We start from the raw sequence: 16072 nt of genomic DNA on the forward strand, positions 1-16072 counted from the left end.
CATCATACAGCCAGGGGGCTAGAGTCCCCTCCTGCCCCTCTTATGGGCAACCATATTCTACCCTTAGCAGAAATCTAAGGGCTATGGATAAACCTATTCAAATCCTCTTCAATGCTCTCTTAGTAGGCTAGTTTAGTACTAGCCTATTTGATTTTTTTGATTAGAGCAGTAAAATTTTGGTAGTCTAATGGAGCAAAAAATGACAAATATAGAAAGTACCAGGATGGAAGCCTAGAACATGTTAAGAAAACAATTCTTACTTCATAATAAGCAGAACAGTCAAAGGTGGAGAGAAAGTTTAAACTTACCTCTCATTTACATCAGAAACAAAATAACCCCCAACACCCTAATGTGCAAATATATACCCTGAATTGGTAGGCTATATATGGGGTTGGGGGCTAAAATTCATTTCCAACAAAAATGATGATTTTATTTTTGAAGAGCATAAAAAAGGGCATTGAGTGGTATATTCACTTTAGTTGTAACTCAATAATATGATTTGGTAAATATTTACCCATATTTTAGCCTGTAGACCCATCCCTGAAAGTTACATTTTCCTAACCTAACCCCTTTCAAAGATAGCTAAAAGTTACTACAGTAGAATTTTACCTTCCAAAAAAATACAGATATGTTTTGGACTGTCCCTGTTATACTGCAGTATAAGATCCCTACCCTTTTGGTGAAAATTTCACCAGTAATGTTCTAGTTCACCTACTTTTTGATATCCTGGAAAGTGGTTAGAATAGGAAAATGAGATTTTCAGTAAGAATCCAGGGCCAAAAATATGCCATACCTATTGACTTGAGAATAAAGTGAATGTACCACTCAATGCCTTTTTTATGCTCTTTGCAAATATAATAATCATTTTTTTCCTAAATGAATTTTACCCCCCCCCCTATATATACCAATTCAGGGTATATATTTGCACATTAGGGGGGGGGGGAAGTTTGAACATACCTCTCATTTACATAAGAAATAAAATATGAAAAAGTATAGATTTAACATTATTAAGGCTATAGGCTATATGTGCCCATCATGGGGAGAGGATACATTGCCAGGGTTACATGTATTTATGTTGAAAAGGGGCATAAAATAAGGAATCTAAAGGTACCATTTGATTTATTTGGTATATAGCCTAGGGCTATATAAGGGGGAGCGGGCTGAGGATAAATTGTCAATATACATATAAAACCATTAAAAGAAGCATAAAATTAGTATGTTAAACATTATTTATTGGTAAAGTTCTACAAAATCATATTATTGAGTTAGGAATAAAGTGAATACACCATTCAATGCCTTTTTTTATGCTGATTATGAATATAATAAGCATTTCTATTGGAAATGAATTTCAGCCCCCCTCCTATATAGGCAATACCTAACCTAACCCTGAATTGGCATATATAGGGGATGGGGGCTGAAATTCATTTCCAATAGAAATTATTATTATATTTGTAATCAGCATAAAAAAGGCATTGAATGGTGTATTCACTTTTGTCCTAACTCAATAATATGATTTTGTAGAACTTTACCTATTTATTTTGTTCAATAAAGGAGGAAGAAACGACAATTAGAATTCAAACTTAGGTCAATTTTCATTGTAAGTTTTGGACTAGCCTAATTTGTGCTTGTATTCAATGGTTAATCTTGCTTTGAAAATTTGACTATAAAGAAAGGCTAGTCTTAAATCTGGGGGCTAAAATTTGTCTTTTAGCCTTTTCTTTTCTCAAATCAGTCTAGGCTAAGAATGCTTATGGATATTAAATAACCCATAAAATTGGGGAAATTTTTGATCTACAGAAGAACAATGGTAACATTCCTTAGCCTGGTCTTAGTAAATTACTGTATTAAAATCTTAGGCCTACACCTTTTGACAGAAAACAATTTTTCTGTAAAGTTGATGAATCTGACCATGGCCTAGGCTACTTCTCAGGACATTTTTTGCAAATATCTTCCTTCATTCTACTCCAAGGGTGCCCATGAGCTGAATTGTAGGGGGGCTTACCTGGTCTAATGTCTTCCAATGCTGTATAATAGAAATCTCAAAACAAAAATATAAGGCAGCATCATACAGCCAGGGGGCTAGAGTCCCCTCCTGCCCCTCTTATGGGCAATCATATTCTACCCTTAGCAGAAATCTAAGGGCTTTGGGTAAACCTATTCAAATCCTCTTCAATGCTCTCTTAGTAGTTTAGTAATATTTGATTTTTTTGCTTAGAGCAGTAAAATTTTGGTAGGCTAGTCTGATGTAGCAAAAAATGACAAATATAGAAAGTACCAGGATGTAAGCCTAGAACATGTTAAGAAAACAATTCTTACTTCATAATAAGCAGAACATTCAAAGGTGGAGGGAAAGTTTAAACTTACCTCTCATTTACATCAGAAATAAAACTACCTCCAACCCCCTAATGTGCAAATATATACCCTGAATTGGTATATATGGGATGGGGACTAAAATTCATTTCCAACCAAAATGATTATTGTATTTGTGAAGAGCATAAAAAAGGCATTGAGTTGTATATTCACTTTAGTTGCAACTCAATAATATGATTTGTTAAATATTTACCCATACTTTAGCCTGTGGACCCATCCCTGAAAGTTTCATTTTCCTAACCTAACCCCTTTCAAAGATAGCTAAAAATTACTAAAGTAGAATTTTACCTTCCAAAAAAATACAGATATGTTTTGGACTGTCCCTGTTATACTGCAGTATAAGATCCCTACCCTTTTGGTGAAAATTTCACCAGTAATGTTCTAGTTCACCTACTTTTTGATATCTAGGAAAGTGGTTTGAACAGGAAAATGAAATTTTCAGTAATGAATCCAGGGCCAAAAATATGTCATGCCTATTGACTTATGAATAAAGTGAATGTGTCACTCGATGCCTTTTTTATGCTCTTTCCAAATATAATAATCATTTTTGTCAGAAATGAATTTTACCCCCCACCCCTATATATACCAATTAGGGTATATATTTGCACATTAGGGGGGGGGGAGTTTGAACATACCTCTCATTTACATCAGAAATAAATTATGAAAAAGTATAGATTTAACATTATTAAGGCTATAGGCTATATGTGCCCATCATGGGGAGAGGATACATTATTAGGTTTACATGTATTTATGTAGTTGAAAAGGGGCATAAAATAAGGAATCTAAAGGTACCATTTGATTTGTTTGGTATATAGCCTAGGGCTATATAAGGGGGAGGGGGCTGAGGATAAATTGTCAAAATACATATAAAACTATGAAAAGAAGCATAAAATTAGCATGTTAAAAATTATTTATTTTATTCAATAAAGGAGGAAGCCATAGGCTTGTTGCAAAACATGTCTCTCTTTTTGTTCTAGTAGGTCTCCTTTTGGATAGATGCTATTCTCTAGGATCACCTGAAATAAAAATAATCTGAGCAGATAAAAGTAAGATATTTTTGATGAAGCAAAAAAAAAACAGAACTTATACTAGTGCTCCTATAGAAGGAAATGTGTTAATATAATTAAAAGGCTACCATTAGCTTCCTTGTATTATGCTCTTTCCAAGCATCATATTTATTTTTATGACAATGCAATCCCTCCCCCTCTCCCTGATAGTCCCAGATATAGCCATGGAAGTAGGCTATACAAAACTAGAAAAAAAACTAATAAACCAAGAAAAATGTTTGTTTCATTAATATGCAGTAGGCTTTCATTATTTAGTAAACACTAAAATAAGGACATTTTTACATTGTTAATATGTTGTAGGCTATGTTTCTAGGCTATTGATATAATTGTTTGTCATTGTTATTCACATTTCTATATCATTTTTGCATAATGTTTTTTCCAATAATTCCATGGTAGTCACTCAGATGGACATGATTTCACTTGGTCAAGCATATGTTAAACTGGTTTACAATGTTCACATAATGCATGACTAGATAAAAATAATGAATAGATATATCATTCATGCTAGGCTATATCTGGAACCATCAGGGACAGAGTGTATTGTCACAAATACAGGTAAATAAATAAACATTCTATCTACTGAATCTTCAGTGCCTCACATATATCTGGCAATATTATTTTCTAATTATGGGATAGATTTATGCTGTATTTAAGCACTCATACAATTTACTACTTTTTTCTTGGGGGGGGGGGAGGGGGTCTGAAGGTTGATAATCTTTTGCTGAGCTGGCAGTCACAGATGCTGTTTCCAAGATTTGCCCTGCTCAAGTAGCATTCAAATACTTTGATAAATTGATAGCTATTTAATGTTAAACTTGGCATTTGACTCATCCAGTCAAAATAAAAAAAAAATTGGACAAAGTGATAGAAGACTTTAAGACGTAATTAGAGTATAGCCAAGACAGATTGTCTCTGTGAGTGGCAAAGCTGGCATAACTTTTCAGAGTTGCATGAAAATGATAAATTTGCTAGAAAGGTTTTTTTAGTAAAACATTTGAGAGTTTAGACTTGACAGATTATCCTTCAATTTTTAATTTCATTGTATCATTAACTAGTACATGTTACAAAATCAAAAGTTAACAGTGCTTCTAAATTTTAATGAAAATTTTCAGTACTTCCTAACTGCCAGAGTAGAGGAATCCAAATGGTAAGGTAAATAATTTGTAACACAACACTGACTATGCATGACAAAATGAAGAAAGTTGTGGAGAATAAAAACACAAGGGTATTTCCAGCCAGTTAAGAAATCTGGGCACTTTGGTGGAAATATCCTTATTTTTCTTCTCCAGAATTTTCTTCATTTTATCATACAATAAGGAATCCCTTGCAAAGTCATAATAAGAATTGTCACTTTTCCAATAAATCAATTTTAGTGCCAGTTCATGTAAATGCAAGGGGGGGGGGGACAGAATGCATTTTTAAAAGTGGGGGGGTAGTTTTGTTTTTCTTCATTTTTTTTAATGCAAATGCTGAAAAAAAATACTTTTAAACATTAATACTGACAAATAGAATTTTAAAATCTGAAAGGGGGACAACCCCCCCCCCCCCCCCGCTCAATTGGCACCACTGGTAGTGATAAATTTATTATACACAATGCTATTGAATAAACAAAGTTTCTATAATAAACCATACATTCAAAAGTGTGCAAGGTAATTTACCTTTTACAAGCCTTCTGCCTACTGCCCAAATGCGAAATTTGTCTTGGCAAAACACTATGTTATCAGCAGTTTTTGGTCTGTCAGTAAGTGATTCACTGATGACATCTACTTTGGGTCAGATAAAATTTGATGGTGTCATTGTTTATATAGATTTTGCAAATTTGCACTTAAATCATATCTTCAATATTAGTGATAAAAATTAAGACTTAAATTTGTTTAAGGACAAAACCACATATCAATGCCAGTAGCTGGTAATTGCTGGTAACTATTGGATTGTTACCAGTAGCTGGTAACTATTGAATTAAAAAAGGTGACAAGATTACAGTAAATTAAAAAATATATGTGTAATTTAACTCTAAATAAATTGAACAATTTTTTTTTTGTTTAAGAGAACCTTCTTCAGTATATTCTATGTCTAGAGCACTGTATATACATTTATACAGTACAATCATTCCCTATCTCAACCATTATACAAAGCTGGACCAAGATGCAAGTGCTATGGAGAACATTAAAACATAAGCAACATTAGATTTTTTCATGTGTAGACAAGTCAGATTTCTCTTGAATTGTTCCCACTTATTTTTCATAGCCTTGTCCTCTTCACTTTAGTTTTCCTGGCAACACTTCTTACTGATGGCATAGAATTGTTGTCCCTAACCATGTTTCAGGAATTAGGGGTTTAGGGGGTTTTGTTCTGGTTTTATCCCAAAGTGACAAAGAAGAAGAGAATAGAGAAGAAGCAAAGAACCTTGGTGTCATCATTGACAATAAGTTGAAGTTCCATAGCCACATCCAGCATGTTGTTTCCCATGCAAATTCCAGCCTTGGCCTATTAAAACAGACCATCAGTAGCCAAGAGGCAACAATATTCATAAAATTATATAAAGCTCTCATCAGACCCCATCTCGATTTTGGCATGTGCCTTGCAGGTCCTTCTTATTGGCAAGATGTAATACTCATCGAAAATATTCAGAGGCGAGCAACAAAGTGCATGAAAAGCCTAAAATCAACTTCATATTAGGACCGCCTCAAGCAACTAAAGCTATCTACCCTCATCTACAGACGCATGTGTAGCAATATGATGCTGACTTACAAACTTCAAGAAGAAAACTACCATCTTTAGCCGCAGTCATAGCACGAGCCATCATTACACAAGAGGACACTCCAAGAAGCTACTAAAGTTAAGCTCCCAATCGAGAACCTGTCAAATGTACTTCTCAAGAAGAGTCATAAACCATTGGAATCAATTGAAGGACTCAACTGTCAGCACTCCCTCCATCCAGTCATTCAAATGCCACATTGACAAGGAGTGGGAGAAGAGGCAGTGGAGGTTCAATTTGGACTTGTTAACTCAAGAGTACTACAGGTCTGGAGGACCTTAAAGCTCTCAAATGGATTAAGGTGATTAAGGTAAGGTGACAAATTCACCTCCCCTTCTCCTAAAAAATGTCATGCTTTCTTTATATATTCAATGCAATTTGACTCACAATGTATTAACCAAAAATCTGTACAAGTTGTAAAGAATTTAGGTAAAGTTTCTTGGAGCATTAAAAAGAAAAAGAACCATGTCCCACATGTTAAATATATATCTGTTAAAGGAAATTTTTCCTAGGTTTTTTATTTTTTATTTTTTACTGGAATATGAAAGGGTTAGAGTTTAGGTTCAGATTTCTCTTGAATTCTCTGTTTTCTCTGTATATACATTTCTCTGTATATACAGTGGAATCATTTGCTATCTCAACCATTATACAAAGCTGGACCAAGATACAAGTGCTACTGAGAATGTTAAAACATAAGCAACATTAGATTTTTTCATGTGTAGACAAGTCAGATTTCTCTTGAATTGTTCCCACTTATTTTTCATAGCCTTGTCCTCTTCACTTTAGTTTTCCTGGCGACACTTCTTACTGATGGCATAGAATTGTTGTCCCTAACCATGTTTCAGGAATTAGGGGGTTTTGTTCTGGTTTTATCCTGAAGTGACAAATTTGCCTCCCCTTTTCTCCTAAAAAATGTCATGCTTCCTTTATATATTTGATGTAATTTGACTCAAAATGTATTAACCAAAAATCTGTACAAGTTGTAAGGAATTTAGGTGAAGTTTCTTGGAGCATTAAAAAGAAAAAGAACCATGTCCCAAATTTTAAATATATATCTGTTAAAGGAAATATTTCCTATATTTTTTATTTTTTACTGGAGTATGAAATGGTTAGAGTTTAGGTTCAGATTTCTCTTGAATAGAGCACTGTATATACATGTATACAGTGCAATCATTTTCTATCTCAACCATTATACAAAGCTGGACCAAGATGCAAGTGCTACAGAGAATGTTAAAACATAAGCAACATTAGATTTTTTCATGGGTAGACCAGTCAGATTTCTCTTTAATGCTAAACTTGGCTTCACCTTTGTAACACTAAATGTTAAAGAATCTAATTTTAAATTAATTTATTCCAATACATGTATAAAAATTGGTAGTTAATAGTGTAATGTTATTATTGGATGTTTTTAAAAATTACAAGTAGGTTTCGAAGCCTTGAGTTGGTTTCAAAGGTATTTTGAGAAAATTTCTGCCAAAATACCTGTTCCAGGGTAATATACACTGAATTGTTGATGGACAAGAATATGGGTGGAGCTTTTATATATGCCAAAAAGGGAAGATTGCTTGTACCAAAAGGGAAGATTTTCTGTGCCCATTCTTTAATGATTAAATTCAGAAAACTTTGTAACTTTTTCTGACACATGATTAATTTTGTAGTTTTCTAATGTTCTGAAATATCAGTTCTGTCATTTTATTGCTCATGTTATTATTGTGTGTATTTTTTTATATTATACAGAGCTGTGATATAGGCCATTTTGACCCCCCCCCCCCCCATCACACGCACATAGAGGTAAAATGTCTAGAGGAGGGGGGGGGGGGTAACAGATTTTTTAAAGTGATCAGTCATTTTACTGACTAATTTTGGCGATTTTGCTGTCAAAATTACTTCATTCTTCTTTTTTTACCAAAAGAGCAATCTTCCTCCATTGATTTTAAATCATTTATTTCCATCAGCCCATTTGCCCAGTAAAAATATATTGGGGCTGTAATATAGTGTTTCGAACCTGCTCCTGCACCCCATACCCCCTCTAAACACATAAAGTTTCAGCTGTATGTACCTATGTGTGTATAACTAAAGTGATGGTAAGCTTAATTCACCCAGAAGAAGGGTTGGGGACTTACAGAAAGTTTGTCTTAGGACAAAACATCTGGATCTTTGATGAAAAAAATAATAAGAGAGCTTGGGTGATTTTCAGCCTTCAGCAATAATCTCTATCAAGTGTTCAACCAAAAAAACTAACCTTCTGAAGTGAAACCTAAGAGAAGAAACACAGAAGAATAATAAGTTCTGTTTTGTTAGGTTTCACTTCAAAAAGTAAAATTTGTCTTCTTTTTTTCTGTGTCAAACACTGAGGACAGCTTGGCAGGGGTCATTGCTGAAATATATTTATTTTTGTCTTTTCACTTTGTTTTTTTAATTAGCTGAAAATCACCCTGGTTTTCTTAATTATTTTTATATTTTTTTGTTATTCTTTAAACTTGTATTGATACCCAGTGTGGTTTTGGAATGTACATCTGAATCCTCATGGAGTTCATTCCCCTTCTGTAAGGGTTAACCACATCCATCCCACTCCTGTGTAGAAGTATACTAGTAAAGAGTTCATCTGTAGTAATTATTATTGAATTTCTAGTTTATTAGAAGAGGTTTAGTGTAGCAGAATGGCAAAACCAAGGCAGGAGATGACCTTTGAAGAACTACAAAAGCAGGAAGAAGAGGAGTTCAAAACTGGACCTCTTTCAATTCTTACAAATGCAGTACGCCAAAACAGCCAGGTCTTGATAAACCTCAGGAATAATAAGAAGCTTATTGGAAGAGTTAAAGGTATTTATAATAAAATTTTAATTTTATACTTTTAGATGAGTAGAACTATTTTAGATTCCCCCCCCTGCTTAGGAAATCATTGCTATCATACTATATGTTCATTGTATTTGGGGAAACTTACTTCTTATAAGAGGATTTTGTGTTGTTCTCTTATTCATGTTTTTTATGCATTAGTTTTTAGAAAAAAAGGCCACTGACAGGATTAGGCAAAAAAAATTAGTTTGTTGGCATTGACCATCAAAAGGTTATATTCTGTTCTTAACAACGACTCCTCCCATCTCTAAGGAGTTTTTTAAGGGGTAAATTCATTTAATATCTGAAACACTTATGGCTGATAGAGAATTTGGTTTCAAATTATTTTGCCCTAAAATCTCAAATAAGGTTTCTTTCATTATCAGTATTTTGCAATGGAATAAGCTAATAACAATAATCATGGGGGAGCCATTTATATACACTGAAGAATGCCTTGAAAGTCTTTCAAGTTTTTGATCTAGTGAAGAATGTGTTATACAGTGTGTGCCACAAGTTCCCATGCATAAGGAAATGGATAATGTACTTTTTACATATATTTAAAAGTTCCTTTAAAGTTAAATCTTCACTTCCCATCTCCAGGGATGAGATGTGAAGATATCCTTAATACATTCTTCCATCCCTGTTAATCAAGGAATTTTACCCAGTTTACTTCCAGTAATATGAAAATTCAAGACATTATAGTAATCAGGTGCATATGTATCTGGATCAGCATCTTGTGGAGGCTTGGATCAGTCTGGGTAGTCCTGTAGAGTGGCCTGCCAGATACCCCTCTCCTTTGGGGTAGTGGTGACAATCTTCTCATGGTACACCTAAGAGTAGTGAGCACAAACCATTGCCTATTACTGCTAATTTCAGTGACCATCCAGCTACTTGCCATCCTCCTTGGGGTCTTGCTGGTTGTGGTAAGCCAGTAATGACTGCCAAAAATTATACCCTTGCGGTCCACCGTGCTGGACAGATGAAACACTCACCATTGCAGTAGAAAAGATCCCTTAAGAAGCAATGTAAGGTGTGAGAAAGAAGTTCTAATACCAGTTCTAAGGATCAAATGCTGCTTGTTAATCATGGCTGGCAAGTGGTGGCTGACTCTCCCATCTCTTTTAAGGGACAACTGTTGCACAGCACAAGCTAGTTGGAAGCTGGCTGGCAGGGCTTTTTGAGTGAGGGAGAACAATGTACCAAGGAAGGCTCTTCTATAAATAAAATAGGGAGATAACATAGTCCTATATCAAAATACCATGCCCAAGGGGGCATCAATAGCCAGAGGTGAACTCTGGGGGGGGGGGGTAGCGGGGATACATCCCCCCACCCAAAATTTGGGAAATGTGTCTTGTAGGGTCAACATTTTTATAGATCTGGAGTAATACAGAAGGATAATGTACGCTGTAAATATTATTGTGATGAGGATAAAAACTTAAAGATTTATTCATTTAATAAAATAAAGTTTAGAACAAAACTGTCATATAAAAGCTAACCAAATTCATTATGGGTTTTAATCTTATTGATGTAGAGTGATGTATGCACAACAAGTAGGTAATGTGTAATGATCTCCACACGAGAATTTTGTTTATGAAAATGGAGTTGGGAACAATGCCAGGCTGCTGCCAAGTAAGCAACGTGCTGTTGTAAGCTCGGGCTTTTAAGATTGTTGAACGTTTGCTTTTTCAGTGTTTATATAGATGTCTATGCCCCTGTTTGTTAATTAGTCGTCCATCATTTCAAAACGGAAATCAACAATTATAGACTTTTTCAAAAAGAAGTAGTTGGTTGATAGCAGACCTTAATTGGTTGATACAAATTTTAGTTGGAATGGGAAGTAATTAATGTACTTAAGGAGGCACGGTTATGATGGAGCTTCATCTATGAATAGCCAGTTTCAAAGTTGTGCTGCTATGCTCTGTGAAATTTTTCTGTATGCAGTCTATGTTCGCTGTGCAAGCCACTTCTTAAACTTAGCCCTTTGTCATTCATACAACATACCTGTTATAAGAAATTGTCTAGGAACTTCAAAAGCAGTTATTATTTTTTTTTAGAATTTCACCCAAAAGCTCTGCAATTTTCAAACAAATTGTTCAAGAAATTAATTTTATCACAGGGACAAAAAGAGTAAGGTTGAACAAATTTTGTGAGACTAGATGGGTTGAGCACTTGAAAGCAATTATTTTGTTTAAAGATATGTTAATTATTATCTGTAAGGCTATGAGGGAAATTCGAGAACATCCTGATTCAGACTCTGGATCTTCAAGCAGAGCTTATTCTTTGCTATCTATTGTTGAGACGAAGTTCTGTTGCAGCTATGGTTACTGTCAGTAAAGTTACTGTCTCACAATTTGTCAACATCTTTTGAGACATGAGAGAGAGGAGTGAAGCTATATTTCATCCACTTTTTATTGAAAGGACTGAACTGTGTCAAGAAATTGAAATCAGCATTAGAGTGCCCGGATGAGCTCCAAAACGAACGTATAGGAATAATTACGCAACAGCGTCAGAGGATCCCAGAACGTATATGTTCGTTATTATCTGTAAAGCTATGTGGAAAATTCAAGAACATCCTGATTCAGATTCTGAATCCTCAGGCAGAGCTTATTCTTTGCTATCAGCTATTGAGATGCAGTTCTGTTGCTGCTGTAGTTACTATCAGTAAAGTTTTTAGTCTGTCCCACAATTTGTCGAAATCTTTGCAATAAGAAACAATAGATATCGTATACTTTCTTAAACTCGCTGATGAACTTAAGAGCAAGGTTTGAGACATGAGAGAGAAAAGTGAAGCTATGTTTCATCCACTTTTTACTGATGGGGCTGAAATGTGTCAAGATTAATGTTGGGGCGATAATTTGATTAAACGATATATTGATATTTTTTGCTTTCGATTTCGATATTTCTGATAAGTTTTTTTTTTATCCAGATTAACTCTTGGCTTTGCCAAAGTCAAATAAAACTTGTATTTTGCTCAATTTTTTTTCAAACTTTAAATAATGTAAAATCTAACAATAAAAACAAACTTCGATTATATAAAGGAGTATTATAGAAATCCAGATTTGAAATTACTTGGCCTCAGGATAAAGAAAGATAAGCTACTGACTAATTTTGGCTATTCAACATTAGCAACATGTCACTGTTTTCGCTGATAATTGGTTCTACCTTTCAGTCATTAAATAAAAAATCACCTGAAATTAAGGTTCAGCTTTAAAATTTGAAACAAACGGAAATTATTTCGTATATGAGAGGGATGCCCTTCATATACGTTTTTCCTAGTAGTTGGCTGCTGGCGAAGCATGCATTGCACTGCCTACTCAAACTTTGCCATGCACTCCCCACCAATTGGCTTGATTCTGTCTTGGCTGAATCACAGGGACTCCCATGGCACTTGCATCTATTGATACAGATTCAGCTGCCAGTAAGGCCAAATCCATATCTCTCTCTATTTTACTCTCAACTCGGAGAAGATCATCTGGGGAAATAGACCATGAAACGCTGATCAAGATATGTGACAATCGTGACGGATGTGGTCTGAGCAAGGCCTATAAGCCTAGAAGGTATTTAATGCAGCCAAGCCCTTCGGAGGTCCTCAGCAACATTTGAAAGTCCACCCTTACTAAACGTATTTTTAGTTTGAGAACAGGCTATGCCAACTTATAGATTCAAGTATGTATACTATGTATTGGCATGTATGAGTCTATGGATTAAATACATAATTGTTCTTCTTCTCGGCCAGTTTCGAAACAATTTCTTACGTTTGATCTTTTCTGCTGGACGTTCACCGGTAGATAGTAGAAAAAGCCGAAAATAGTCAAAAAATTTCAAATATCGTTTTCGATATCGATACTTGCTCGATATATTAATATCGATATTGAATATCGCCCAACACTATTCAATGTTATGAAATCAGCGTTAGAGTGCCCAGATGAGCTCCAAAACAAATGTATAGGAATCATTACGCAACAGTGTCAGAGGATCCTGAAATGTATTACCGACTTTCTGTGTTTATCCCATTTATGGAATACTTTCTGCAGCAGCTTTATCAGCGATTCCTTAGTCACAGAAAGTTCCTGGAGTCACTCCAATAATTATTTCCTCAGCACTGTATTTCCTTCGAGGAAGAGAAAATATCGGATATATCGGATACTCTGACTAATTTTTGGTATCTTGATGCAGACAGCTTTAGAGGAAGCTTGCAAGCTGAGTTGGCTCTGTGGAGGAGAAGGTGAATGCAGTCGGAAAACGTGGCACCAAAATATTTCATAACGTGCTTAATAGAACGTGATAAGAACATTTCCCTCACTTTACATCGATTTTTCAAGATTAGTGCAATAGTTCCCGTCACTATGGCTACGCGCGAGCCTCCTTTTTCTACCCTGAGAAGAGTGAAATCTTTTGCCAGGAATGGCTTAATGGATTGGCCTTATTATCCATACACAGGGATGTTCCAGTCAAAGCAGAAGACATTTTGGAGAAACTGGCTCGCAACACAAAAGGAGGCTTGATTTTATTTTGTACTTACATGTTTACAGTGTTGTTTCAATAAAGAATATACCTTATATTCTAAAAACTTTGTTTTTCCTTTTTAACCAGTACTACCATCCCTCAGTCAAAATATCCATCCCCCTCCGAAATTCGTCGCTGGGTTTGCCCCCGTCAGTAGCCCAGCAGCAATTTATGCTGCACTGATTTTGTTTTATTAGGTTGTGGAGGCAATGGACCTTGGTGACCTGAGCCTCAAGTCAGTTTTTCGAGTTCGACCATAATAATAGTAATGCCTCCCGTCTTTTTTCCCACTTTTGGGGATACCAAAGATGCAACGCATTAATTGCCAAGAAGAATGAATCATTATTACTATTAAAAGTAATATTCCTCGACATGATTATGGCCCATAAAATTATTTCCAAATGTATTCTTCCTGGTCTCCTCGCCTTCCCACCTAGAACGTTTTGACTAGAAGGCATTCCAAAAAAATCTTCAAGAAACACTCCTCAATCCAAGAAAGAAGTCATTTTTTCAGTCAGCAAGTAATAAACTTGTGAAATCAACTCTCTAAAAATACAGTGGCTGTTCATCTAAAAGGTGCATTCAAGCAAAATATTGACAAAGAATGGCTATAGACAGAGTTCCTGTACAACTGGGAGGCTTTTGAGTCCTCAACCCAAATGTAGCAAGCGACCGCGTCAAACAACCAACAAACAACCGCGTCAAACAGAAGTCATCATGGAGCATTACAAGGATGGAAATCCTTAGATTCGCTCCAAGGTGTGATATAAGGAAATTTTGAAGCAGCAGACGGCTTTTAAGGTTTTACTCAGGTGGTACTCACACCTTACAGGTCAGTTTTACTGTAAGCCGCATGTCTGGTGTTTAACACGCTTGAACCTGGTTTTAACGTATCTGACAAGTTGACCAACTATTAAAACACAATTGACGTAACTACTTTGGCAATTCATTGTGCCGAAACTGTTTGCTATTTTGCTTGGAAATTTTCACCATACGTTTATAATGCCATGCTTTTCAGTATGTAATTTTTTCGCCTTTTTTACACCAACCATTTCTATTCTGCAAGGTTACAAACATTCAACCGTGTTTTTTTCGAAATTTTGTGTTCTTCACTTATGCCAATTCCGCTTCCAGGTGACGATCTCTCAAACACTGGATAAAAGCAAATCGTCAAGAATTGACGATTACACTAATTTTTGAATATTTGTCATTATCCTCTGAGTAGCATAAAGTTTGAGAATTTCGACAAAACTGCCACATTGTTTTATAGTTAAGTTTTGTGAAATTTCTTCCTATTTTAACTAAAACTAAGCATCTGATCTGCTCACTTGTGACTTACTGCTCATCTTTTTAAGTCTCTGATCGTCTTTTCAGCGTGGTTCAACTAGTACGTTTTGTCTTGGGGACTGTCCCATTTTACCTTTCGCTTTTTTTTTTCTTTATATATATATATATATATATATATATATATATATATATATATATATATATATATATAACTAAAATAAAGGACCACCGGATTTTTATGGTGGTCAAACTCTCGCCAACAAAACTTAAATGATACGCACCTTGTGTCTGGGTTTTAAAGTTACTCAAGGCCTTTGTTTGTTACCAACTTTGGTCTACAGTCCGAACAATATGTGTTTTTTTTTTCTAGGTCTTATAATAGCTCAAAACCTTATGGTGATCAGGTTTGGCCCACAACAATTTAAAACATTAAAAGTTTTATATCAGGGTCTTAAAATTGATCAGACACTTTACAATGACCAATTTTTGACAAAAAAATTATCTAATTAAAAAAAACAATAAACTTCTTGTGTCAGGATCTAAAATTTCTACAAAATACTTTGTATGACCAGTTTTGGTGAACTGAATTTTGAAACAAAATGTATCGTGTGTCCAGGTCTTAAAGTTACCCAAAGCCTTTTTGGTTACCAATTTGATCAATACCGAGCGGTTTTAGCCAGAATTCCATTTTACGTGACTTTCTAAAGAAACATCGTGAATTACAAATTATTACAGACCGTCCTACCAAGCAATATGCCATTACATCGAACTTGAAATAGCCATTACGCTAATATATGGAGAGGCTGATTTATGTTTTTTTTTTTATGGCCAACTACTGTTTTCTTTATATTTTGTTTACTACATGGTTTTTCCTATAATGTCTTTTTTCTCTCTTTTTTTTTTTTTTTTTTTTTTTTTTTTTTTTTTTTGAATGTTGTAAGTTTTCAACCAAGCCACTTACGCAATGTAGTTCATTTAATTAATTAATTATTTTTTTAAGCATTTGATCGTCATTTTAACATGGTTTTGGAGCAAGTCAGAGAAATGTGGACAGAGACAGCTAAGAGTGGCAAAGGAGCCAAGAAAAAGCCTATGAACAAGGATCGTTACATCGCCAAGATGTTTTTGCGTGGAGATAGTGTGATTTTGGTGGTTCAAAACCCCAGTGCTTGAAAGACTGAAAAAGTTTAATTAAATTCCTTTTTTTACTGATGCCTGATATAATATGAGTAAATTTGTTTAAGTCATA

The 16072-nt window shown here is 34.9% G+C and overlaps 1 protein-coding gene across 1 annotated transcript; it reads left to right on the forward strand.

Annotated features, from left to right (window-relative positions):
* The first annotated feature begins 1566 nt into the window (after nt 1–1566).
* SmD2 (small ribonucleoprotein particle protein SmD2) lies at nt 1567–16072 on the forward strand. The gene is made up of 3 exons (XM_089095139.1): nt 1567–1597; nt 8828–9018; nt 15824–16072. The coding sequence occupies exons 2-3, from the start codon at nt 8856–8858 to the stop codon at nt 15994–15996; spliced, it is 336 nt and encodes a 111-aa protein (XP_088951265.1). The 5' UTR covers nt 1567–1597; nt 8828–8855; the 3' UTR covers nt 15997–16072.

Source organism: Artemia sp. Qi Xiang Cuo, chromosome 10 (genome assembly GCF_049724085.1).
Source record: "Artemia sp. Qi Xiang Cuo chromosome 10, ASM4972408v1, whole genome shotgun sequence".
Classification (NCBI taxonomy): Eukaryota; Metazoa; Arthropoda; class Branchiopoda; order Anostraca; family Artemiidae; genus Artemia; species Artemia sp. Qi Xiang Cuo.